Genomic DNA, 23,394 nt, shown 5'->3' on the forward strand with positions numbered 1-23,394 from the left:
CCAGGGCCAGCTCCCAGGCGCTAGCTGCTTGCCACATGACCTCGGGCAATCCATTGACCCTCTGCCATGCCCTCAGGTTCCTTTGCTCTGCAGTGGAGATCAGGGGAGCATTCATTGCATGGAAGTGTTCGGGAAAATGACACACGTGCCTGGGATGGCGCCTGGCAGGGCACAGGTGCTGTGCAAATGCTGCCTCCAGGTCTCTCCTCCGCCTGCGCTGCTGTCTCCATCCTGTTTTTCTCATTGGTTTGCTTTTTAGTTTGGACACATTTGGCCTCACGCTGTAGCCCGTGTGGAGTTTTGGTTTAATGTGCCCGTCTTTTCTTTTTTGGTGCTGGGGATTGAACCCAGGGGAGCTCTATGCCAAAGCCACACCCTGGCCCCTTTTGAGACAAGGTCTCATCTGTGCTGGCCTCAAATTTGCAGTCCTCCTATCTTAGTCTCCCAAGTCACTGGAATGTCAGGTTGCACCCAGCACCTGCCCAGCTGTCAGCTCTTCATCTACAAATAAATGCTCATAAATAACGATCGATATAGTCATTCCCAAGCCACCAAAAACACTGCTGCACATGTCCACTGGTGACGTGCCAAGCTTTGAGATGTGCTGATGACACTGTCACGGGTGGGGGCTGCAGCGGAGCAGCTCTGAGGCCCTGCTCTGTTCCTTTGTGGGGTCTGTCCCTGACCCAAAGGTGTGTCTCCATTTTAAAGAAGGTTGACAAGAAGACTTTGTCATTCTTGTCTCCAGGGTTACCAAGTCGCTCTGAGGCCTCCTTCCCCAACCTTCTCTGAAGATTCCTCATCCTCCCCTGCTCCTCCCCTCAGCTCAGTTTCCCTTCCTCAAAGGGAGTGGGCAGATGTGATCTCCCAGGCCCAGGCTTCAGCAGTGACAGTGACTCTTGTGTGACTGAACCTGCTTCTGACCTTGCAGGTACCCGACTTGGGGCAGGCAGGTGGCAGCTGTGGGGGGTGCTGCTGGGGAGGTTGCAGGTTAGAAACCCTCGCACCCCAAAACACTGGGATTCACGTGGGAAAACATGCAGCACCTGGTGCCCTTCAGCTTTCCGCTATCCCTGTGGACTTCTGGCCTCACCGCTCAATAGGACAGCGGTGCTTGGGGACTGCATGGAACCTTGCCGTTTCCATTTTGCAGGTGGGAAACTAAGGCCCAGTGAAGGGAAGATGGTGGTGGCTGGGTGAACCAGGGCCCTGCCAGCCATGGCTCCCCTTTTAGTGCCTCTCATCCTCCACCACCCAGCCATTTGTGGAAGAAATGTTTTGATTCAATTCTGGTGCTGGTGATTGAACCCTGGCCTCACCGTGCCAAGCACACGCTGTAGCACTTAGCTCTCCACCAGCCCCTGACAAATCTGTGCTGTTTTGGTTTTGCCTCTGTACTGGGGATTGAACCCAGGGCGCTTTCTCTTTAGTGACACTCAACCACTGAGCCACATCCCCAGCCCTGTTTTGTATTTTATTTAGAGACAGGGTCTCACTGAGTTGCTTAGACCTCACTTTTGCTGAGGCTGACTTTGAACTCGAGATCCTCCTGCCTCAGCCTCCCGAGCCACTGGAATTACAAGTGTGCACCACTGTGCCAGCTGTCCTTTTTTTTTTTTTTGAGATAGGGACACACTGAGTCGCCAGGCTGGGCTCGAACATGCGGTCCTCCCGCCTCAGCCTCCTGAATAGCTGGCATTGTAGGCGTGCACCGGCGTACCTGGCAACAAACATTTTGATATCAACCGTAAGACCCATGCTGCACTGGGCAGTGCCATGGAAAGAGTGGTGACCAGGACAGCCTGGGCCTCTCCTCCTGCGCTCAGAGTCCAAAACCCTCCCCAGACAGGCACGCCCCCGTGGACAGACCTGGGATGAGGGGTCTCAGGGGACTGTAGGAGCCAGTTGGGGAGCCTGAGGCAGCCTAGCTGTCGGGGGGACTTCCTGGAGGAGGGGCTGTTGGACCTACACACCCAGAGGGCCGTGGCAGTTCCAGAAGTTGCTTGTGGGTCTTCTTTCCTGTGGACCCTGCAGGAGCTGAGAACTGGTAGTGAGGCCACATTAGTCCAGTCCAGATAGCCCATCGGATTGTGCCAAACCGGCCCTGGACCAGGAGCCCTTTATTTAAATGGTGTTAGGGATTGAATCTGGGGACTCACATGTGCAAGGCAAGCATTCTACCACTGAGTTGCATCCCTTTTTATTTTATTTTTCACTTTTATTTTGCCAATTCTATACTCAAACTTGTGTTCTTCCTGCCTCAGCCTCCCAGGTAGCTGGATTTACAGGTGTGTGCCACTGTACCTGGAGACTTGGGGGCCCTTTAAAGCAAGTGTCTGTCCACACTCTTGATTCTCACTCTGTGGTGGCCCCTGCTCTAATCTTTAAAAGGTAAAATATCAAATATGATTATAAAGGATGCCAGTTAAGATAGCTTGACTCACCTTTTAAAATTGTATCTGGACCTGGCATGGTAGTGCATGCCGGTCAGCCCGCGACTCAGGAGGCTGAAGCAGGAGGATTGCAAGTTCAAGGCCAGCACCAGGAAGTTAGTGAGCCCCTGTCTCAAAATGAAAAAATAAAAAGGACTGGGGATGTAGCTCAGTGGTAAAGATCCCCTAGGTTCAATCCCAATACCAAAAGGAAATAGAGAAAGAGAGAGAGAAAGCGGGGGTTGTTCTCCAGTATTCACGCGTTCCCTCATGGATACGCGAAGGGATCGTCGGTAGCAGCAGCTCTGATGACTGCTCTGTTCGGAGTGGTTATGAGCATTCAGAATCCCCAGTGACGCATGTGGAAAGGTCTGCCATTTCTTTGGATGACAAGGTCGCGGTTTCTGTCAAGCATTGTTTATTTTCTCCCCTTTATTCGACCTATGTTAGTAAGAAAGAAGAAGATGCTCAATTTCAGTTTAGTTAGTGAAAATAAAGGGGTCATTTTCCCACCCCAAGTTCGTGGTCACTGGTTGATCAAGACCAAGCTGGAGTGGCTGCTGAGTCTGGAGCGCTGCCTTCCCGGGCAGGGCCAGTTTCTGGGCCACAAGCATGTGTGCCCTTGTCAGCGGGTCTCCCTCACAGTATGTGGGCAAGGCAGCCAATGCCTGAGAAGCCACTGGTTCCCTGCAGCTGCTCCCTGGCTCCAGCCCCAGGCGGCAGTGAGGGCCCTATGAGACCTGGCTCCTGGAGGCTGTCCAGCCTCTCCCCGGCCCCAGCCCAGCAGCTCAGTACCCCGCCGCCACCCTAGACAGTGGCGAGGGTGCTGGGCCAAGCGTTAGATTTGCTATGTCCAGCTGCCTGGCCCCAGGGAGGTGACTTCTTTCCTTGCACCATGGTTTTCTTCCCCCAAAAATGGAGCAGTCTGCATGAGGCCAGGAGAGCTGGCCCTGGGCTAGAGGATGGAAAGAGGCAAAGACCACGTGGAGATGGCCACTGGGAGCACCTTGCAAGGGGCCAGGGGCCAGAACTTGTGGCAGCAGGGCAGGGTGGCACAAGGAGGGTCGCTGAGAGCCCTTTTCCTGACCCCTTCCCCACCTGCCTTGTCACCTCTGTACCCACTCTACTCTGCCACCTGAGAAGATCTGACCCTCTCCCCGCCTTGCTCATAGCCTGCCTGCCTACTCTCCTGGTCACCCGGTAAAATACACGCCCGGGCAGCCGAACACTGAGAGCAAGCACCAGCCAAGAACGGGTTGCGGGCAGCAGGTCGCCCGATTCCTCATTGGCAGTAGATGGAACCGAAACTCGGGCCCTGCTTAGTGAGAAAAGCCAGCTGCCAGAGGCCACGCAGAGTTTGGTTTCATTTTCATGAAATGTCCAGAAAAGGCCAGTCTGTGCCTGCGGAAAGGACACGTGGGCTTCCAAGGAGCGGGGACGGACAGCAGCTGGGTTGGCTGCCGGCTTCATGTTGCTGCTGGGGCCAGCCTGGCCTGAGTGCTATGGTGCTGTCCAGCTGTGCTGGGTGTTGCATGAAGGGGTGTCCCAGAAGCACCAGGCATTGCACTTTGGGAGCTGAGTTCAAGTCCAGCTCCATTGTGAAACAGCTGTGTGACTTTGCAGGAGGCACTTCATCTCTCTGAGCTTGGTTTCCTCAGAGTGGAAATGAACCTTCTTCCCTGTGTCAGAGAATAGTGGTGGATACCTGCTGTCAACCTGGCCCTCTGTTGAGCAGGGCTGGGGACATGGTGGTGACCTAGAGGCTGCAGCCTTGCCCTCCTGGGGCTCTCAGTGCTCAGGTGTTAGGTGCTGTTAGCTGGGTGGTATTGTGGGAGGGTGCCCGGAAGTCCAGGTGTGGTGTGGAGGCAGCACTGGCTTGGTGTGGGGGTGCCAGCAGTGGCCCTGAAGGGCCTGGAGGGGAGACTGGGCTTGGGTGCTGTGGAGGGGCGGGACAGGGCATCACAGGCCTGCCCCTCTGCCTGCAGCCCAGAACGTGACGGTGGACGAGGTGATCGGTGCCTACAGGCAGGCCTGCCAGAAGCTGAACTGCAGACAGGTCCCCAAGCTCCTCAGGCAGCTGCAGGTATGGAGGGGTCTCCCTGGGGTTCCTGGCCTTGCCAGCCAGCCACCCAACCAAGGCCTGTGAGCAGAACTTTAGAAACCCTCATTCAATTGTGAAATTGATCAGGCTCTCCCGAGTGTTTGAGTAGCCTGGGATTGATTACCAAGTGAGACATTCCAGCATTTGTCAGCCCCCAGAGAAGTTCTAGTCCCCAGGGAAAAGCCTCGCATGCCGTTCTCATAAGTCTGAAATATAAAAGTAATACCTGTCCTCTGACTTTTAAAAAATTAAAATATAGATATAAAAGGCAGCATCCACTTTTCATTTTTTGCCTGAGGTCTCCCAGGAGGCCCCGCTGCTGACAGTCCTCTGGCCTGTTCTGCTCCTTTGTGGGAGGCTGGGTTACTGGTTCAGAGGGACACAGGCTCCGGGGCACTGGTCCGTGTTCACATGGACAGGGTCTGGTCACACCTGCAGTGGGCGTGCTTCCCCAGCGGTCTCCCTGGGTGCCTTCCTGAGCCACCCAGCCTGGCCACATTGCTAAAGCACTGCCTCTCCCTCCCGCGGATGAGTCCTTCCAGAGAGTTCCAAGGTCGCCTCTTTCTAGGTTGCTGGTCCCACAGCCAGCTCTGCTGAGCGGCACGTGCACTGCCCGCCTCTGGATCTGGGTTGGGAGGTTCTGCAGGATGCCAGGCGCGGGTGCTGCCTGCCCAGGGGCAGAGGGCCACTGTGTGGTGGCTGTGGGAAGGCGCAGACTGGCTTCCCCTGCTGCCCTGTGATGTTGGCAGGGCAGGCCTTCGCCTCTCTCCTGTGTGTCCTCACTGTGCCTGTTCCTTGAGTGACATGCAGGAAGCCAGAGAATAAAACCTGTGCTTGTGGGGACATGGGAGGGCTCAGCGGTGGGGACTGGGAGGACGTCAGGTGGGCGCCTTCACTCCCTCCTGCCTTCTCCATTAGCGCTCCGGGCGGCCCTGCTCACCCTCCCGCCTGGGCACCTGCCTTAGTCCCTGTGCAGACTTCCCTCAGCTCGGACTCCTCAAGATGCCTGTGGCCCACTCCTTCCTTCCCCCAGCTGGGGCTGAGGGGCCAGGGCCAGGCCGATCCTTGGGCCCTGGGGCATGGAGCTCTTCCCACTCTCTGGGGCACATACCCTGGGTTCCCACCCTGGAGTCCTCTGGGACTTTGTTCAGCCACCCTCCCCGCTAGCCCTGCCCTGGCACGCTGCTTCACCCCAGGAACAGCAGAGCGCATGGAGCCCCGGCTGCCCCACGGTTGGGTTGGCCTGGTTTCTTGGTGTCTTGCGACCGTGACCAGCGCCCACCCTGCTTTCTTAGGAATTCAAGGACCTCGAACACCGCATCGACTGCCTGGACCTGAAAGGTGTGTGTGGGGGCAGGGGAGAGGCTGTGTGGGGCGGGGCTGTCCTCCTCGCCCCAGGCAGGCGCATGGTCTCAGACACACATGGCCAACACCTCCCTCCTTCCAGGGGAGAAGCTTGACTACAAGACCTGCGAGGCCCTGGAGGAGGTGTTCAAGAGGCTGCAGTTCAAGGTCGTGGACCTGGAGCAGACCAACCTGGATGAAGACGTGAGCAATCCTGCACTACCCCACACAGCTCCCTCCGTTCCCGGGCCCCCCTCGGAGTTCTAGTTGGGCGGGGACCCAGCAGGAGATGGCACCCTAGACCAAGGCCAGGGTGAGGCGGGAGCAGGGCCTCCTGAAGGACAAGAGGGAGACATTGATGTGACCTGAGTGGGTGGGGGCATGGTGGGCCCCGGAGGGAGGCTTGGAGAGCTGCACGGCCCACTGTGCCTTTTCAGAAGTTTGCCCTGGAGGTCGCAGCGTGCAGGGCTTGGAGTCATTTGGAAAGCTGCCTCTCATCAGGACCAGGCGTTCTCACCTCCCCAGACTAGGAAGTCCCCAGACCGAGGATCTGGGGGAAACTGGTGGCCCAACAGGAGGGATCCCAGGGGGAGACTTGCTGCAAAACTGGCCTGGCCACGCAGCATCAGTCAGGACCCTCTGTGACAGAAGCAGGCTGACTTGCTCAGGAAAGGGAGGGGGCTCGCTAATGGGCAGGCTGCAGCCTGCTCTGCACACAGCTGGTTCAGGATCAGGTGTCCTGGGTGGACGCCGTGTCCGTCTTCCTCCCCCAAGACTCATCCCTGTCCAGAACCTCTCATGTCCCTGATATCCTGTGTCAGGGCCTACTTGCCTCCCCCAGGGCCACCTCTCGCTGAAGCCAAGTCCCTGTCTCTGCCCCCAGGGTGCCTCCGCCCTCTTCGACATGATCGAGTACTACGAGTCTGCCACCCACCTCAACATCTCCTTCAACAAGCACATTGGCACCCGGGGCTGGCAGGCCGCCGCCCACATGATGCGCAAGGTGGGTGCCTCCTGCCCAGCTGCTGCCAGGGTGCAGGGCATGCAGGCACAGAGGGCGCCAGGTATTTTCCCAAGGCACCCAGTCCTTTGGCCCTGAGTCTGTTGAGCCCTCACTGGGGCTGACGCTGGGCTTGGCACCTAGGCCAGTGGGAAACAGTATCCCCAGGTACCCTGTACCCAGGTCCTCCCTCCTCCCCCTCTCTCTGCATGACCACTTTCCCCGCATCCTTCACTCCTCCTGGGTCTCATCCCTGAGAGGTGACCATGGTCTCCAGCCCCAATTTAGTCATGTATGGGAAGAAGCTGGGCCCAGGGAGGGCGCTGGGCTGTCCAGGAGGCTCCACCGCAGAATCCAGGAGCTTGCCCGCGGGACCCCAGGCTGAGCTTTCCCTCGCCAGCTGTGAGACCAGATGACAGCTGTGCCTTGCCACTCACTGAGACTGGGGGGAGGCCTGACCCCGCCCCCGCCCCTACCAGACGAGCTGCCTGCAGTATCTGGACGCCCGCCACACGCCCCTGCTGGACCACTCCGCGCCCTTCGTGGCCCGCGCCCTGCGCATCCGCAGCAGCCTAGCAGTGCTGCATCTGGAGAACGCCAGCCTGTCCGGGCGGCCCCTCATGCTACTCGGTGAGCCCAGGCCCCAGGAGGACAAGTGGGGACCCCCACAGCCTGCTGCTTGGCTGGGGCTATTAACCGAGTCTCTTAGGTAGGGCTACCCAGGAGGTGACCTGGCCAGTCACCCCCTACCCCACACCGCTCCCCCAGCCACAGCCCTGAAGATGAACGTGAACCTGCGGGAGCTCTACCTGGCTGACAACAAGCTCAATGGCCTGCAGGACTCAGCACAGCTGGGCAACCTGCTCAAGTTCAACTGCTCCCTGCAGATCTTGGACCTCCGGAACAACCACATACTGGACTCAGGTGTGTGGGGGTTGCCCAGCACCTGTTCCGTACCCAGCCCTGGGCTCAGTGGTGCTGGGGACACCCATGTGGCCAAGGGAACGCAGAGGGGGTATCTGACCCAGTGCGGGGTGCAGAGGGCTTCCTAGAGGGCAGGACAGCTGGCATACACCCAGAGGCGCGGCGAGGTATTGAGCAAGGCGCCAGGGTCATGATCTGCAGAGGGCACCGAGGGAGGTGAGCTGCTGGGGTCCAGGACCCGAGGAAGACAGGCCACAGAGGGCTTCTGGACAGTGATGGTGATGCTGCAACCTAGCCAAAGAGGCAGAGGGAGTGGCAGGCATGGTGACCTGCATGGGAAGGAGCTGAAGGACTTGGGGCTTGGGCGAACCGCGGTGCTCTTACTGGGGTGGAGGCCAGGGGGTGAGAAGAGGAAGAGGTGCAGTGAGTGGGAGGGGCCCCTGGAGGAGGTGGGGCGACCTGCTGCACCGTTGAGCAGAGTCCTCGGCCGCCGCAGGTCAAGAGGGAGGTGCTGGGCAGGAGGGACAAGAGGCCCGTGCCCGCACGGCGTGGCAGCTACCCCAGCAGGTGCTCCAGCTGTTCTGGCTCTCCACTCAGCCAGGAGCGAGGCAGAGACGAGACATGAGTGAAGCGTCCAGTCTGCAGTTGGCGAGATGAACTGGCTCCTGAGCCGGGGACATTCCCATTTGAGCAAAGATCAGAAGAAGCAGCTGCTGGGGGGACAGGGATCAGGGAGCCAAATGTCAGGCCAAGGGAGGCAGCAAGGCCAGAGCCTGCGGGGCCAGGCAGGCGGGGTAGGGTCAAGCGGGGAGGGTCCCACACAGGCATGCCTGGGACTGCCCGGGGGCCGCAGACAGGGCTGTGACTCGGGCCTCCCCTAGGTCTGGCCTACATCTGCGAGGGCCTCAAGGAGCAGAGGAAGGGCCTGGTGACCCTGGTGCTGTGGAACAACCAGCTCACACACACCGGCATGGCCTTCCTGGGCATGACGCTGGTGAGTGGCCCAGGAGACCAGAGGGGTGTCTCCCTCGCTGCGCCACCCCACCCAACCCCCGCCCAGCCGTCTCCCAGCAGAGTTGCTGGGGACCACTCGTCCTGCAGGAGCAGGCCCTGCCCCGCAGCAGCCTGCCAGGCCCATCCAGCTCCTGTTCCTGCTTCTCCTCGACAGCCCTTCTCACTCAGTGTGAGGGACAGTAAGTGTTTCGCTTGAAACACTGCTATTTCTGGAAGCCTTCAGTGAGTTTTCGGTCTTCTATTACATAACGAGTAACACCAGCTGAGCAGTACAGAGGCTCCGAGGGCGAGCCCTGTGTACCCAACGCCAGGGTCAGATTCCCCTGCGGGAAGGCTGTCCTCAGACCCAAGGACGCTTGATGGCCAGGCTGTGGGGGGTGGGGACCCTGGGATGCTGGGAGGGCTGGCCGTGGACAGGGCATGGCGCTGGGGGAGACCATGTGCACAGGGCTTGGCTGCTGGGGGTGCAGCAGGTCAGGGCCTCCAGCCCCGGGAGGAGCACCCAGGCTCGTGTCTTCTGGTCTCCTCAATGACCTGTCCTCGGGGCCTCTGCTCACCACCCCTGCCCTCCCGCAGCCGCACACACACAGCCTGGAGACGCTGAACCTGGGCCACAACCCCATCGGCAACGAGGGCGTGCGCAACCTCAAGAACGGTCTCATTGGCAACCGCAGCGTGCTGCGCCTCGGCCTGGCCTCCACCAAGCTCACGTGCGAGGGTAGGGTGCGGGGCGGGGCTGGCAGGGCGGCAGGGCGGCCAGCAGGCGTGGGGCCCATGGCCAGCCCTGCGGTCCCCCTCCCAGGCGCGGTGGCAGTAGCAGAGTTCATCGCCGAGAGCCCCCGCCTCCTGAGACTGGACCTGCGGGAGAATGAGATCAAGACAGGCGGGCTCATGGCGCTGTCGTTGGCCCTCAAGGTGAACCACTCACTGCTGCGCCTGGACCTTGACCGCGAGCCCAAGAAGGAAGCGGTGAGTGGGGCTCTTCCTGCTGCCTGCGGGATGGGGAGGCAGCTGTGGGCACGGGTAGCGGGCGGCCCTGAGCCGAGCCCTAGCCAGGCTGCCTGCTGCAGGTGAAGAGCTTCATGGAGACGCAGAAGGCGCTGCTGGCCGAGATCCAGAGCGGCTGTGGGCGCAACTTCGAGCTGGCGCGAGAGCAGGAGAGGGAGCAGCAGCTACAGCCATCAGCCTCCATGCCAGAGATCACCGTCACCGGGCCCCAGCCCCTCGAGGAGCCCGGGGACACGCCTGTTGCTGGGGCACAGAATGGGGCCCCAAGCACCGGGCCCAGCCCAGACTCAGACTCAGACTCAGCCTCTGACGGGGAGGAGGAGGAGGACAGGCAGAGAGAGGAGGCCAGTGGTGGCCAGAGGCCCTCGGCCCCCTGCCCTGCCCTGGTGCCCCCCACGGACTCCTTGGGCCCTGGGGACAGGAGCCCCCCAAGCAGCCCCTCCTCCCCCACTGAGCAACGCATTTCTGTGTCCAGCCCAGGCCGGGGTCACAAGGTGTTTGTGGTGACCCGGGTGGAGAGTCCACCTGAAAGGGCAGAGCCCCCTGCTCCGCCCACCTTAGTCTCCCCACCCGCCTCGCCCCCTTCCTCCCCGCCCGCTTCACCAACCCCACCGCCATCTGAGGCCATTGGCACCCAGGACCCAGGGTCATCTGAGCCTCAGCCCCAGCTGGAGCTGCCTCAGTCAGGGCCACCACTGCCCAACGGCCTGAAGCCTGAGTTTGCCCTCGCACTGCCCCCAGAGCCACCCCCGGGGCCCGAGGCCAAGGGGGGCAGCTGCAGCCTGGAACACGGTGAGAGGGGCTTGAGGGCAGGGTGACCAGGGGCCCCAGGGTACCATGTGTGACCCCAGACCAGCACCTGCCTTGGCAGGCCTGATTCTCAGCCAAGGGCAGGATGAGTCCTTGGCTCTTGTCCTGTGTCCCTGGGGTCTTGGGAGCTCTCCCCAGGGTGGGAGCCTGTGAAGTCCGTGGCCTTGGTCCCTCTGCTGGCCCCAGGTCAGCCTAGGCAGGGCCGGGCCAGGTGTGTGCACCCCACCCACCCAGCTGACCAGCTGCCACCCACAGAGCTGCACCGCCCCCAGGACGAGAAGAAGCTGGAGGAGATGCTTCTGGAGGCCAGTCAGGAGGCCACACAGGAGACACTGTGACACTGTAGGTGGGCGAGGACCTGGGGGCTGGGGAGAGCAACAGAGCCCTGCTCTGACTTCCCTCCTCTCTGCTCCCTCAGTTTCTTTTTCCCGGTGGGTCTTCGATGAGCTGAGACCAGAGCCATGAGAATCTGCTCCCCTCGCCCAGCCTTGCTGAGACCCAGGATGCCGGGTGGGCGCCCGGAGGCCTGTCCCAGGCGACACTACCGGGTGCAGGAGCCACAAGCGCTCCCACCTGATTTCAGCACTTCTATTTATGTCTGCCACTCGGAGACTCTGGGCTGGGGGCAGATGGGAGGAGGAGGAAACGGTCCCCAAGGACATCAGGCCATAAGGCCACTCCAGGAGGGTCCACTGGCCAGGCCTGCCCTGTTGAGGGCAGGAGTCCAGGGTGGTGGTGGGATGGCCCCCCTTGGTCCAGAACAGGACCAGGAGGTGGCACGGGAGGGGTGGTGAGCCGAGGTGGTGGGTGCGGAGATCAGAGCTCTCTTCTTCTTAAGTGCAATAACTCTATCAGGGAGCCGGGGCGGTGCGGCACGGGCTCTGGGGCTCCTGCTGCCCGGGCCACTTAGGCTGCGCCCTGGGAGGCACTACAAGCGCGGGCGGTGGCGGTGCGGGCTGGGACGGCCCCCTGCCGGCGCAGCTCTGTTCACACCTTTTCTAATAAACGGGGCTGGGTTCACCATTCGCCCCTCTCTGCGTGCTCTGCCTTCGTGTGCCCCGGGTTAGGTGCTCGTGGTCCCCACCGAGGAAAAACAAGTGGCCTCCCCCTCCACCCACGCCTGTGTCCAGCTGGGTGCCACATGCCTTTGGGGGACCAGGCCCTGAGCACCCACCAGCTACAGGGCTTGAGTGCGGCGGTCTCCACTTGGTCACCTGTGGCTCAAGGAGAGCAGGTCCCGCCTGGGGAAGGGCCTTGGCCATCACCCTCTACCCTCCCCAGCTGAGTGAGGGTCCCCTCCCGCACATACCAGGAAGCACCTTTCTCATTTAAGCCACCGTATGCTTGTGCTTGTCATTTGAGTGTCCTCCCTGCTCCCTAGGACAACCTCAGGGCTCCCATTTGGGCTCAGGGAAACCATACACAATAGCTGCCACCAGCTCGTGTCACCCGTCTGTGCCTCAACAGCTGGGAGACAGGGCCAACCTGTCTCCACTTCTGAGTTCTGGACGTGTCATCCTTTCTGATGTGGCTGTGGGCACAGTGGGGAGGGGTAGAAAGGACCCACTGCAGGACACCCTGGCTTCAGCCCCTTCTGGGTGAGCCCCAGGATTGAGAGGCACCTCCGGATGCTGAGAAGCCGGGCTTGCCTGGCCGGGGTCCGTCAGCGTTGGCAGAGCTGTGTGGCCAGTTTAACCAGAACCCCGGGCTTTGGCCTCTGCCTCCGTCTCCAGGCCTCCAGGCCAGGTGGGTGCGGCTCATCTACCCCTTCGGACCTGTGAGGGGCTGGGGTCCTCTTCCTAGCCTTGTCCCTGCCCATGCTTGCAATAAATTTGCTTGAGGTGAGGAATTGGGTTTTTCCAGCTGTTACAAGTTGATGTGCTCCCCACACACAAAAAAAAAAGACAACAGGTTGCAGCCCCCAGTAGCTCAGGACATGGCCTCTGGGAATAGACTACCAAGGTAATCATGTTTCCAATAAGCGCACTAGGCAAGCCCTAAACCAGGGGAGCTGGGTGGGGCTCGGTGGCAGAGTGCTTGTCTATGTGCCCAAGGACCTGGGTTCCACCCGCAACACTACTTTACAGGTGGTGCATACCTGTAATTCCAAGGACGAGGGAGGCTGAGGCAGGAGGATCACAAGTTCAAGGCCAGACTTCCTCAAAAAATAAAAATGGCTGGGAATGTAGGTCAGTGGTTGAGTGCCCTGGGTTCAGTCCTCAGTACCGTAAAAGAATTTGAACACAAAGGTGGGCGTAAAGCCATAGATGAGGCACGGAAGGATGCCCTCTGTACCTTGAAGCCGCTTCACCTGAGGCTGTCCTGTCCATGGGACTTTGTTGTAGCAGGCACCAGAAATGAAACCCTCCGTTTTATAGGGCTCCCGATTCTCAGGGACCCTGTGTGGGCTGGAGGTAGAGGGGATCCCCTGGGCCAAGGATTTTCTCCCCTTCCTTCAGTCACCCACAGTATGCCCAACTCGTCCTCTTGTGGGGGTCTCTGTTAGCTGAGCCCCAGCTCTTGATGGACCTTTGTTTTATTTATCTATCTGTGGTGCTGAGCATCAAACCCAGTGCCTCACATGCTAGGCAAGTGCTCTACCACTGAGCCCCAGCCCTATGCCAAATCTTAAAAGACCTTGGTGGCTGGAACAGTTGTGTTTGTTGCTTGTGGGGTTTTGAACCAGGCCGCTATTCACAAAGTGACTTGTGGATGTGGCCCTGTCACGCACTTGGAGCTCCATCATCCCCCAGGACCCTGGCATCCCTGCCTTGGGGCAGATGGCGAGAAGGCCAACCTGCTTCACCCTCTCCTGTGCAGGACATGCACAACCTCACTCGAACACCCTTACCGTTGGTGACAGCCCCTTGGCCTTGCCTGTACCGATACCCACGAAAGTCCCACACTCCCGAGGGCATGTGAATCTTGCAGAGCCATCACGGCCACACAAGCCACTCTGACGTCCTGTTGGACTCCTGGCCAAGGTCTTAAGATAAAATGAACAGTCTGGCCACTGCTAGGTGCCATGTAGCACTGAAGGGGCTTCTGACAGCAGGGCAGCCTAGGTCCTGGTTCTTACAGCACAGGACCCGGCCCGCCTCGATAGCCTGGCACTCAGCTGTGGGGAACGGTGGCCTAAGCAAGACCGGAAGAGGGCTGTTCTGGTGGCAGTATGCCAGAGACAGCCTGACCCTGTCTTCCCTGGTGGCTTGGTCCTTCGGCAGGCTCTCCCCTGCTATTGATGACATCTCCCGGCCGGGCCCGCTTAGCCACACCCAGCTGAGACCCGCATGTGAGGCCAGGTGGCCAGAGGTTAGGTACCTTCACAGAGCCCTGGGGTTTCAGGGCCTTGGCTCAAAGCCATGCCCTCAACCTCTGATCCCGAGCTTATTCATTGACGGTCCCCGTTGCTCCCCCGACACTAGGTTGGGCCAGGCACCCCGCCGGCCTTCCTGTGAGGCTCAGTGTTTGATGAATGAGGAATTGGGATTGCCCAGAGGACAGCCCTGTCCTAGGTCTCTGTCCTGCTGAGGAAGGGGCAGGTGGTGGCAATGCCAGTCTAGCTCACACCAGGTACCCCAAATGTCCCTAATCCCTGGTCCTCAGCTTCCCTGTCTTCACCCACAGGGCTGCTCAGGTGGCTTCCGTGTCAAGGACAGCTTGTGGCCCTGGAATGACTCAAAACAGGCACCTCCTGGACAGTTACTCGGCTGGGGCAGGCTCTAGCCCACTCGGCTGCCTGAGTCCAATTAACCCATTGTGCTGGGGGTGGAGCAGCTGCTGAGGTCATCAGGGCGCCACCCTCGGAAATGCCAGTTCCTTCCCTGCCCACAGAGGGCAGGCTAGGGCGTGGGGACAGGGACCTGGGATCCCCTGAGGCCTGGACGCCCTGCATTGCCTGAGTCAGCCTGGCACATCTGTCCTTCATTTCCCCCGCCTCCCCAGCCTCACCTACCACCCCCGCAGGCCCTCCTGCCACCTGGGATGCCACCTTCTGTTGGCAGGATGCAGCTCAGAGGTCTGGCTCTCAGGAGGAAATGGGCAGGGCAGGGCAGGCCTGGTCCCCAGTGCTTGCTGAGCAAGGCAATCCAAGGCATCAAGAACAACCCAAGCCATCTCTATCTTCATTTATTGCACTTGAACCCTGTGTTTCACTGGTCCTGTGCCGCTCTCAGGCACGCCCGGGCACACCGCCCCCTTCTGAAGGCTACTGCCCGCTCTGGCTCCCAAAGCAGCTTGGGTGATTCGGCCACTGGGTCCTGAGTTTTGGCCCAGACTTTCCTCATCAGGGCTGGCGGGGGAGTTGCTGCTTTCTGCCGCCCTGGAGTCTTTATTCACGGTCCACCGAGGCTGGTCCCCCTGGAGTGGAGGGCGCTCAGGCCACAGGCCTCGGCTTGCCCCCGTGGGCTCGCTCCCGGGGGTGGTGGGCTTCACTGGCGTGCCCTGAATCCCGGCCTGCTGCAGACGGCCCTGAGGCGCCGTTGCCTCCGTTGATGGCGTTGGGGGCATCCCGGGCAGGGGACTTGGGCGGGGTGGGCGGCTTGAGCGTGCTGACTGCCCGGATGAGGCCCATGCGGCGGCGGATGGAGTGGTCCAGGTTGACGGTGCAGCGCAGCAGGCTCTGCGCCTCGGCCACCGTGAAGGGGAAGTCAGCGCCCAGAAAGCGCTGAAAGAGCTCCGGGTCGCCGTCCAGGTCGAGCACATTCTGCAGTGCCTTGGTCATGGTGTGCAGCTCGCGGCTGTTGTCGCAGAACACGTCCCAGAGGCGCGCGCGACCCTCGGGCGCGCCCCCCGCCTGCTGCCGGTCCTCCAGGCATTGCAGCACCCAGCTGAGGCGGCAGGGCCACTGGTTGGCGAGCACAACCCAGGCCACGGCCTGGCGCGGCGTGGGGCCCCCGCCGTCAGCCTGCTGCTGCTGGTGCAGCAGGCGCACGGTGATGGGCACGGTGTTGACGATGCGCCGCATGGACACCACGTTGTCGGGCACATACTCATAGAGGCAGTCGCGCTCGTCGTGCAGGCAGAAGAGCGCCTCCTGGATTCGGCGCGCGGCCTCGGCGTCGATGCGGCCCTGCTCGCGCTCGCCGCCCGCCTGCGTCTGCACCGCCAGCAGCTGCGCGCCCTCACCGCCCTCGCCCCCGGACGGCCGCAGCTTGCGCGTGATCTCGCGGTACAGCAGGTCATCGCGACTCAGCACGGCATCGTGCAGGAACTGCAGCTTGGTGCGGCGGCCCATGATGGGCACCGAGAAGGGCAGCGTGACCGTGCGGTTGAGGAAGAGGTAGCCGTTGTCGGCCGTGCCCTTCATGTTGCCCGCGCTCTCGAGGCACGCGGCCAGGATGCTGGGGTCCACGACCAGGATGAAGATGAAGGGCGCGTGGCTGTCGGACAGCAGCGTGTTGATGGCGTTGAGCACGCCCACCACGCGCTCCGGGTAGCACGTGTCCAGCCCGGTGACCTCGAGCACGACGCGCAGCCGGCGCCGCTGGTAGATCTCCAGGAAGCACAGGAAGTCGGTGAGCAGCTCCACCTCCTTCTTCACCTCGCACATGAAGCCCAGCTGGCTGCCGAACTTCTCGCGCGACACCAGCCGCTCGATCTTCTTGCGTTGGCTCACGAACAGGTGCTTGCCCACCGAGTACACGGCCATGAGCAGCCCCGAGCCCGAAAGCGTGGTGGCCGCGCCACCGAACACCTTGAGGACGCTGCCGCTCGCGCTGCCGTGGCCCAGCGCGCGGCCACCCAGGGACAGGTAGAGCAGGCCCACGCCCAGGCAGAGCGCCGCCAGCAGCGCCAGCAGCGCCAGGCACACGCGGCGCCGGCAGTGCCACTCGCGCTGGCAGAAGTCCGGCGTCGTGGCTGGCTTGTTGCCCAGCACCGAGTACACGCTGAAGGGCAGCGCGCCATAGTGGTGGCGGATGCCCTCGCACAGCGTGGTCACCAAGCCGGCCCACAGCTTGTCCGTGCCAGCGTACTGCCAGGCGCTGAAGCGGATGAAGAGGAACTGCACGTTCTTGCGCCGCAGGTGCACCTCGGTGATGATGGGCTGCAGGAACACCAGGTACCACAACAGCCGCGGGAAGCCCCAGCCGCGCACGGGCCGCGGCCGCCACTGCACGCGCTGCAGCTCCTCGGCCTCACGCTGCGCCGCCTCCTGCTGCATCAGCGCTGCGGGGCGGGAGGGCGCGGGAGGCCGCGTAAGTGGCAGAAAGGCCCGGGGCGGGGTGGGGCGTTCCGGCGAGGCTGGGGACTGGGAGGGCTGGGAAGGGGCTGGACACCTGGCGGCAGGGACTTGGACTAAAGAACTGGGGCCAGTGCAGAAGGTGGGGAGTGGAGAGGCCTGGAGCCGGGCTTGCATATAAAAGCGGTCAAGGGCAGAAGCAAAGCCTTCAGGAGAGAGTGGATGGGAGGAAATGAGAAGAGCCAGGACTCTGCAAGAGGCTGGCGGCCATTCTTAGGGGTCCTGAGAAGGCCCTAGGAGGGCCCCCCAGGGGCGGAAGGAATGACAGACTGACTCGCTGGGGAAGAGAATGGGAAGCAGTAGGAACACAGCGTGGGTTTCCTTTGACGGTCCTGGTCCTCCTCCAGCGCCTTAGCCGCTGTCTCCTCCCAGAAACTCCCAACCCCAGGCTGGGTCACCACAGTCTGAAGACAAATCTGAGTCCCTTGCTGCACTGTGAGGGCAGGGCCCTGGTTATCTTGGTCACCACTGTGTCCCCTGGGCACTAAGATGGAGCTAGGAAACCCGAAGAATGGATCGCGTCCAGGGCAGGTTCTGTCCCAGGCAGCGAGTGAGCCTGTGGACCTGGCACCTCACACCTCACCTAGCCCAGGGCAGGGACTTCAGAACACCCTCTCCCTGTCATCGTCTTTCTGATCCAGGCCCCTGCTGTGCTCCTGTGACAGCACAGGGGCAGGACTGGATAGGCAGCACCAGAACTGCCACCGACACCCATGGAGGAGCCCCTGAGGTCTCTGGCCACTACTAGGTCTGAGGCCTGAGCTCCAGCAGGGTCTGGTAGGCTCCACACATGCCTTCAATGAGCATCTGTCTGCTAGGTGTCCTGGGAGTGAGCACCGGGGCACAGGAACCAGGTTTTCTCCCCAGGGTGCTGGGGAGCAAGGGAGGCTCCAGAGCAGGGGAGGACCAGTTGGTGTCCTTTACGAAGATTCCTTGGAGTGGATTTGTTGGGCAGGAGGGACACTGGGAGCAGATGAGCTTAGAGGCAGCCAGGAGGTCAGGGAGGAGCATGAGCAGGGACAGGGCAGAGGCTATGGACAGGGGCATGGTCACTGCTGAGTTATGGGTGCCTGACTGGGGCAGGCTGGTCCCAGGGGGGGTGGACCTTGGGGCAGCCTCACAGTAGGCAGAGGCCAAAGGCCAGAGGCTCTGCTCCTTATCCTCCCCACCCCCCACAACCCAGGTCCTCACTGGTGATCTTGTCCAGCATCATGTGCAGCCGGCAGCCAAAGGGGGCATAGAAACCCACAGTCACAGGGACGGGCACGTGGCAGAGAGTCTTGGCCAGGCAGCTGCAGTAGACGTCATCCTCTGTCAGGATGTCTGGGGGTCAGGTGGGGAAACAGTCAGTGAGGCTGGCCTGGCACCACCCTCCCTCCTCCCCTCTGTCCTTTGAAGCCCCGCCCTCAGCCCCTCCCTGCAGGAGCAGCCCCTCCCTGATTCCCCAGGTGATCCAGGTCAACTCCTGCAATGGAGACCTCTGGAGACCTGCCAGAGACAGATGTGCCCTCGGAGGATCTGGCCCTGGACCTGCCATGCTGAGGCTGGAAGTCTGAACTCTCCCAGCCCCAGACCAGAAGCTTGTGGGAATCTGGCTGTCTTGACCCTCCATCATCAGGCTTGCTGGGCCCAGCTCATGGCTGCCCTGGGAGAATTCCATGGACCTTTCATGGGACACAAGGTCCTTGGACACTAAGACACAGCTTTCCACCCTCAAAAGTCCACATGCAGGTCAGCTCCTGCCCGCTGTTAGCTTGGCACAGGGTGGGTCCAGAGGACCAAAGGCTCCCCTCCACTTCCTGCCTACCTTTTACCCTGACCTCACCTCTCTCCAGGACCCTATGCCCACAAGTCACCTAATCCCACCTGACCAGGCTTGAGAGAGAGGTGCCAGACCAGGTTCTGGCCCTGCTCTTGGTTCTCTGCAGAACTGTGGAAGTGAGACCTCTGAGAGGCTTAGCCCCCTCCCAGGAGGAGTGCCAGGGAGCATGGAAGCCAAAGGGTCTCAGCCAGGTCCTTGTTCCCTGTCTGGAATGGGCATCCAGGACACAGATACCTGGCTACCAAGCACCACATTGTCCCTGCCCACCCCTCAAGTACTTCTTGGACCTGGAATTGGAGTGCCAAGATGGGGCTTGGGGTGGGAGATGGGCCAACCTCACGGCAGCTGGCAGCGGGACACACCTGCTTCCTCACAAGCTGGTGTGCTGCAGGAACTGGGCCTTGCCTAGTGGCAGAGGCAGGAGGGCAGGAGGAAGACTCAGGACAAGGTCGGCTGAGGTGGCAGTGGCCAGGGTGCACCTACTCCAGCTCTCCCTAATCAATGGGTGACCTCACCTCACTCAGCCTCTATTTTCCTGTGCATGAAATGGGCATCCTGGCCCCAAGGCTCCAGTGACAAGGTCGTGCCCAAACTAGAACTGAGTCCTTGTTCATCATCTGTTGAACCAGAAGCAACTGTGTCCCCACCTCTGCCGCCGGGCCACCAGCACCTCCGCCCACTCTTGCAGCCTCCTGCTCCCAGGGCGCCTGCAGCCCATTGTCCTGATGGATCCTGAGTCAGCTCCTGTCCCTCCAAAGCTGCCCGTGGCTCCCGCCTCGCTCGGGGAAAACCCAAAGTGCAGCACTGGTCTCCTTGCTGTCCCTGGAACAGGCCACCTCAGGGCCTTAGCCTTGGTGACCCTGCTGCACCGGTTCTGCGCAGATGCCTCCTTAATGAGACCCAGCCTTGGTGGCCTGGGCCCTCTGCAGACCCATCGTCCCCTCTGCGCGTTATTTCTCTTTTCGAGGCGTCACCCAGTGACTTTCTCATCTGCCTCCTTCCTGTGCTGCCCTCTCCCCCAGGAGAACGAGCTCCCCTTGCCCACTGCCTGCACACCGACCTCCATACCTGGCGGGACCGGTGGGTCCCGCCCACCTCTGCCCTGCTCGCTCCGCCCCCCTGCCCACTCCCTACCTCTTGCTGCAGCTCCACTCGGCCCGTCTCCCCCACGCCAGAGCTGGCCAACAAGCTGCCCATGTCATTGTCACCCCCTGCCCATGTCCTCCGTGGCTCCGGGGCCAGCGGAGAGAGGGCTAGGAAGAGAAAGCAGAGCCAGGGGTCAGCAAGGAGAGGGGGAGAGAGGCCCCGGCTGTCGCCGGGACCGAGACACCGTGCACCAACAGGCGAGGCAGAGGCAGCCCCTGGGACCCAGGGGCAGGGACGAGCCCCTTCTGAGCAGGACCAGAGTGTGGGAGGTGGGTGGCCAGAGGCGCTAGCCAGGGAGCAGAGGCCCAGGCGAGAGGTGAGGCAGGAGCGGAGGGAGCCGGGCAGGCCTGGCTGAGCACCGGAGCCGTAGGAGGTGAAGGAGCCGCAGGCTGCCGGGGCCGGCAGGGGCCGGGTCTCGGTGGGCTCGCTGGGCTCCAGGAGGGTGGCGGCTGAGGCAGGCGGTGTGACGGGCGCAGGGGGTGGCTGGGGGGCGCTGGCTGGTCCCAAGGGGGCAGCGGCAGGTGCAGGCGGCCCCTTCTGCACCCCGTGCACTGGGCAGAGGCACTGCCGCAGCGGGCTGGGAGGCGGGGGCTGGGGCTGCCGCCGCTGCTGCAGGGTGCGGGGCTGGGGGCCCTGGCGCCGGCCACTGCCACCCCCTCGGTGGATGTGGTAGGCCTGCTGCCAGTGTGACTGGGGGGGCGACCGACAGGGCCCATGGGCTCCAGGGGCCGCTGGGTCCTGGCGCCACTGGTGACAGCATCCTGAAAGGAAGGAAGCGCCCGTGACTGCGCCTGACCCCGACCCGGGCGCCGGCAGAGGGGCTGAACCCCGGGCTCTACAATTGAGCCACGTCCCCAGCCCGAGGTCCGGTCTCGGGTGGAAGCACTGGTGGGAGCCCCAGAGGCCCCGAGAAGCCAGAGGCCCGGATGAGGGGGTGTGGGTGGAGTAGGACTTGGGCCTGGTGGGGTCAGGGGTGACAACTGAGGCTTTTGCATCCTGGTGCCCCAAATTCCTGCTACCATGACTCCTGGGTCCCTGGGGAGTCCTCTCGGCAAGGTTCACTGGGGGTGCTGGGAGCACCCACTGGGAGCTGGCCTGGCTGGTCCAGAAGAGGCCAGGGTGACTGGTGGTGGCCGCTAGACAGGGACAGGGCAGGAGGGCTGGGCTGTGTTCCAGACTCAGGCAGGCTGGCAGGGCAGTGCTGGCCAGGGAGGCTGGATCGGCCCTGATGGGAGGTAACCGCCCCCTCCCACCCTGCCATGCAGACAGGCTGGACTGGGGCTCCCCCAAGGCTGGCTGTGTCCCCTGAAGCCTGGAGATTCACAGAGGGTCTCCCTTGCTGCTGTCCCCAGCACAGGTTCCTGTCCTTGGTCCCCTCACCCCTGCCCCCAGGCCCCACCAAACTGAAGCCCCTACAGGCCCAGGCACAAGGTCAAGCCTGAAGTCCCAGCTCCTGGGGAGGCTGAGGCAGAAGGACCGCCTGAGCCCAGGAGGTGGACGGCAGCCTGGGCACAGAGCGCCTCCCCTGGGCGCTGGCAGCTCTCCCCGGGGCCGAGTTCTTCCGTCAACGACCACTCAGGGCAGCCTCCCCAGCCCACACCCTCAAGGGAACCATTACCTCTGTGGTGTCCCACCTCTGGATCCAAGAAGTAGCGCTCAGCGGGGGTCTGGGCACTCTTGGTGAAGTGGACGTTGTAGTGTGTGTTCATGGCAGGCCGGGACATTGGGGGCCTGCTCCTGGGCAGGAGGGACACCACAGGCTCAGTGCCCAGCACCCTGGGGCCCGAGTGCCAGAGAGCTGGGGTTGCCATCTCAGCCCTGTCCCAGGACGGCCCCATGTGCTCCCAGACAGGTGAGAGGCCTGTCCTGCTCCTGGCCCCTGGGCCGCGGGGCGAGGCTGAAGCCCTCCTCTGAGCCCAGGGAGGATGGGGGCCGCCTGGGCCCCCTGGGTTGGACAGGCGTGCCCAGCTGAGGCAGGCTGGGGTAGTGGGGGCGCCCGCCGAGGGAACAGGCTGGGCCTGGGCCCGGGGGGCTGGTGTGGCTCAAGCAGGGGGCAGCCAAGGCTCTAAGGGCAGCAGGTTCCACAGCTGGGCACACTTGCAGGTTGAATGAGGGGATGGGGAGTCTGGGGACAACTGAATTGCAGGACTCCGGGCTGGGAAGAGAGGGCGAAGCTGGGCCCGGCAGGAGTGTGGGCTTCAAGGCGTGAAACGCCGGGCAGAGAGGAGGGGTGGCGGCTGGGGGGCAGCGGCAGGGAAAGCTGAGGGACCTAGGGGACTGGGGTGCGAGGGCTGGCGGCCAGGTCTGCAGCCCTGCCCACCACCTCCCTTGGTCTGGGGTCCCCAAACGTACCTGGAGGCGGCCTCGCGGCCCCAGCTCCCTGCCCGTGGCCGAGCTGCCGGGCCAGCCCCACGACTGTCGCGCAGGCCCAACTGGAGCCCTGGGCTGCCCGCCTGCCAGACCGGTTTGCCTGCCTGTCCCCGCCCCTCCTGGCAGCCACCCGTCCTGGTACTCTCTAGGACTGGGCGCCCCATCACTCCCACACTGTCCCCAGGAAAAGGATGGAGTCCATGGCCCTCTTCACACATGGTCAAGCCACAGGGTCTCTGCCCAGCCCCTGGGCACTCCTGCAGGGGACAGGAGCCTGGGATAGGGAGTAGTCAGACCTGGGAGAAGACGCACAATTCAGTCCAGTCGCCAGTTCCTCCATGGCCCAGCTGTGTGACCTTGGGCAAGTGACTTCACCCCTCTGAGCCTGTCTTCCTCATTACTGAGTGGGCCTGGCTGGCGCCCGCCTCAAGAAGAACCAGGAGTCCACCTAGTTCAGGGCCAGGCCCTTAGCAACGGCCCTAGCTGCTACGTGTGGGGCACAGCTGACCCACTTCCCGGGCACTGCTCCACACACACCTGCCCAATGCATGTGTAGGCCTCCCAGGGGCCTGCTGGGATACCCACTTCACAGATGAGGAAACCGAGGCCCGAGATGGGCAACCCCTTGCCCCAGGCCACATGGAAGCACAGCAGGGACTTGAAAGCAGGTGGCCTGTGCTCCCAGGCTCCTGAGGCTCTGCTGGGTAAGAGGGGCATGAGCTGTCCCTTGCTCCCCAGGGACATTTCCAAGGAGGCTGGTGCCCAAGGTAAGCAGTCACTTCCCTCAGAGCTGGGATGTAGACCGGTGGCAGGAAAGGAGCCTAATGGGCCTGCACTCCCTCTGGGGCTCTGGCTAGCTGGCCACACTGGGTGCCCCTCCTGCTGCCCACTCTTCTCTCCTCTGGTCCTTTGAGCCCTTTGGGGCAGGTTTCCTCCCCTGCCCTCCAGCTCCCCAGGGCTCTGCCCTCCCCTGAAGCACCCTGGTCACCAGGGAGGCAGGGATGGCCTGTGAGTGGGGGGCATTTACAGATGGACCTCAGGGCCTTGGCAGGGTTGGGGTGGGCCAGGCAGGTCAAGAACTGAAGGGCGTGGGCTGGGCGGGGCTCAGTGGTGGAGCGCTGGCCTAGCACGTGTGAGGCCCTGGGTTCGAGTCTCAGCGCCACACACGTCTGTGTCACCTAT

General features: G+C 62.2%; 2 protein-coding genes across 4 annotated transcripts in view; one reads left to right on the top strand and one right to left on the bottom strand.

The window, feature by feature from the left end:
- PPP1R37 (protein phosphatase 1 regulatory subunit 37) overlaps positions 1-11,672 on the top strand; it is a 40,588-nt gene extending 28,916 nt beyond the window's left edge. The window contains exons 2-13 of the mRNA XM_079118902.1: positions 4,418-4,515; positions 5,829-5,874; positions 5,981-6,081; positions 6,761-6,880; positions 7,357-7,507; positions 7,646-7,801; positions 8,683-8,795; positions 9,392-9,533; positions 9,618-9,784; positions 9,886-10,615; positions 10,889-10,975; positions 11,052-11,672. Coding sequence (XP_078975028.1) covers positions 4,418-4,515; positions 5,829-5,874; positions 5,981-6,081; positions 6,761-6,880; positions 7,357-7,507; positions 7,646-7,801; positions 8,683-8,795; positions 9,392-9,533; positions 9,618-9,784; positions 9,886-10,615; positions 10,889-10,971 — 1,907 coding nt within the window. The 3' untranslated portion in view covers positions 10,972-10,975; positions 11,052-11,672. The remainder of the gene's footprint in view (positions 1-4,417; positions 4,516-5,828; positions 5,875-5,980; positions 6,082-6,760; positions 6,881-7,356; positions 7,508-7,645; positions 7,802-8,682; positions 8,796-9,391; positions 9,534-9,617; positions 9,785-9,885; positions 10,616-10,888; positions 10,976-11,051) is intronic.
- NKPD1 (NTPase KAP family P-loop domain containing 1) lies at positions 11,070-22,567 on the bottom strand (the record flags this gene model as incomplete). Of its 3 annotated transcripts, none has more annotated exons than XM_079118882.1 (5): positions 11,070-16,801; positions 18,066-18,197; positions 20,202-20,603; positions 21,461-21,579; positions 22,509-22,567. In XM_079118882.1, 5 exons carry the CDS (start codon positions 22,550-22,552, stop codon positions 15,009-15,011), a joined length of 2,490 nt encoding a protein of 829 aa, XP_078975008.1. In that variant the 3' UTR covers positions 11,070-15,008. The 3 variants fall into 3 exon arrangements, with proteins under 3 accessions (XP_078975008.1, XP_078975007.1, XP_078975009.1); XM_079118881.1 differs by lacking the exon at positions 22,509-22,567 and adding an exon at positions 22,195-22,378; XM_079118883.1 differs by lacking the exons at positions 20,202-20,603; positions 22,509-22,567 and adding an exon at positions 22,195-22,376.
- Positions 22,568-23,394: the final 827 nt, after the last annotated feature.

This window comes from Sciurus vulgaris (genome assembly GCF_902686455.1).
Source record: "Sciurus vulgaris genome assembly, chromosome: 17".
NCBI lineage: Eukaryota > Metazoa > Chordata > Mammalia > Rodentia > Sciuridae > Sciurus > Sciurus vulgaris.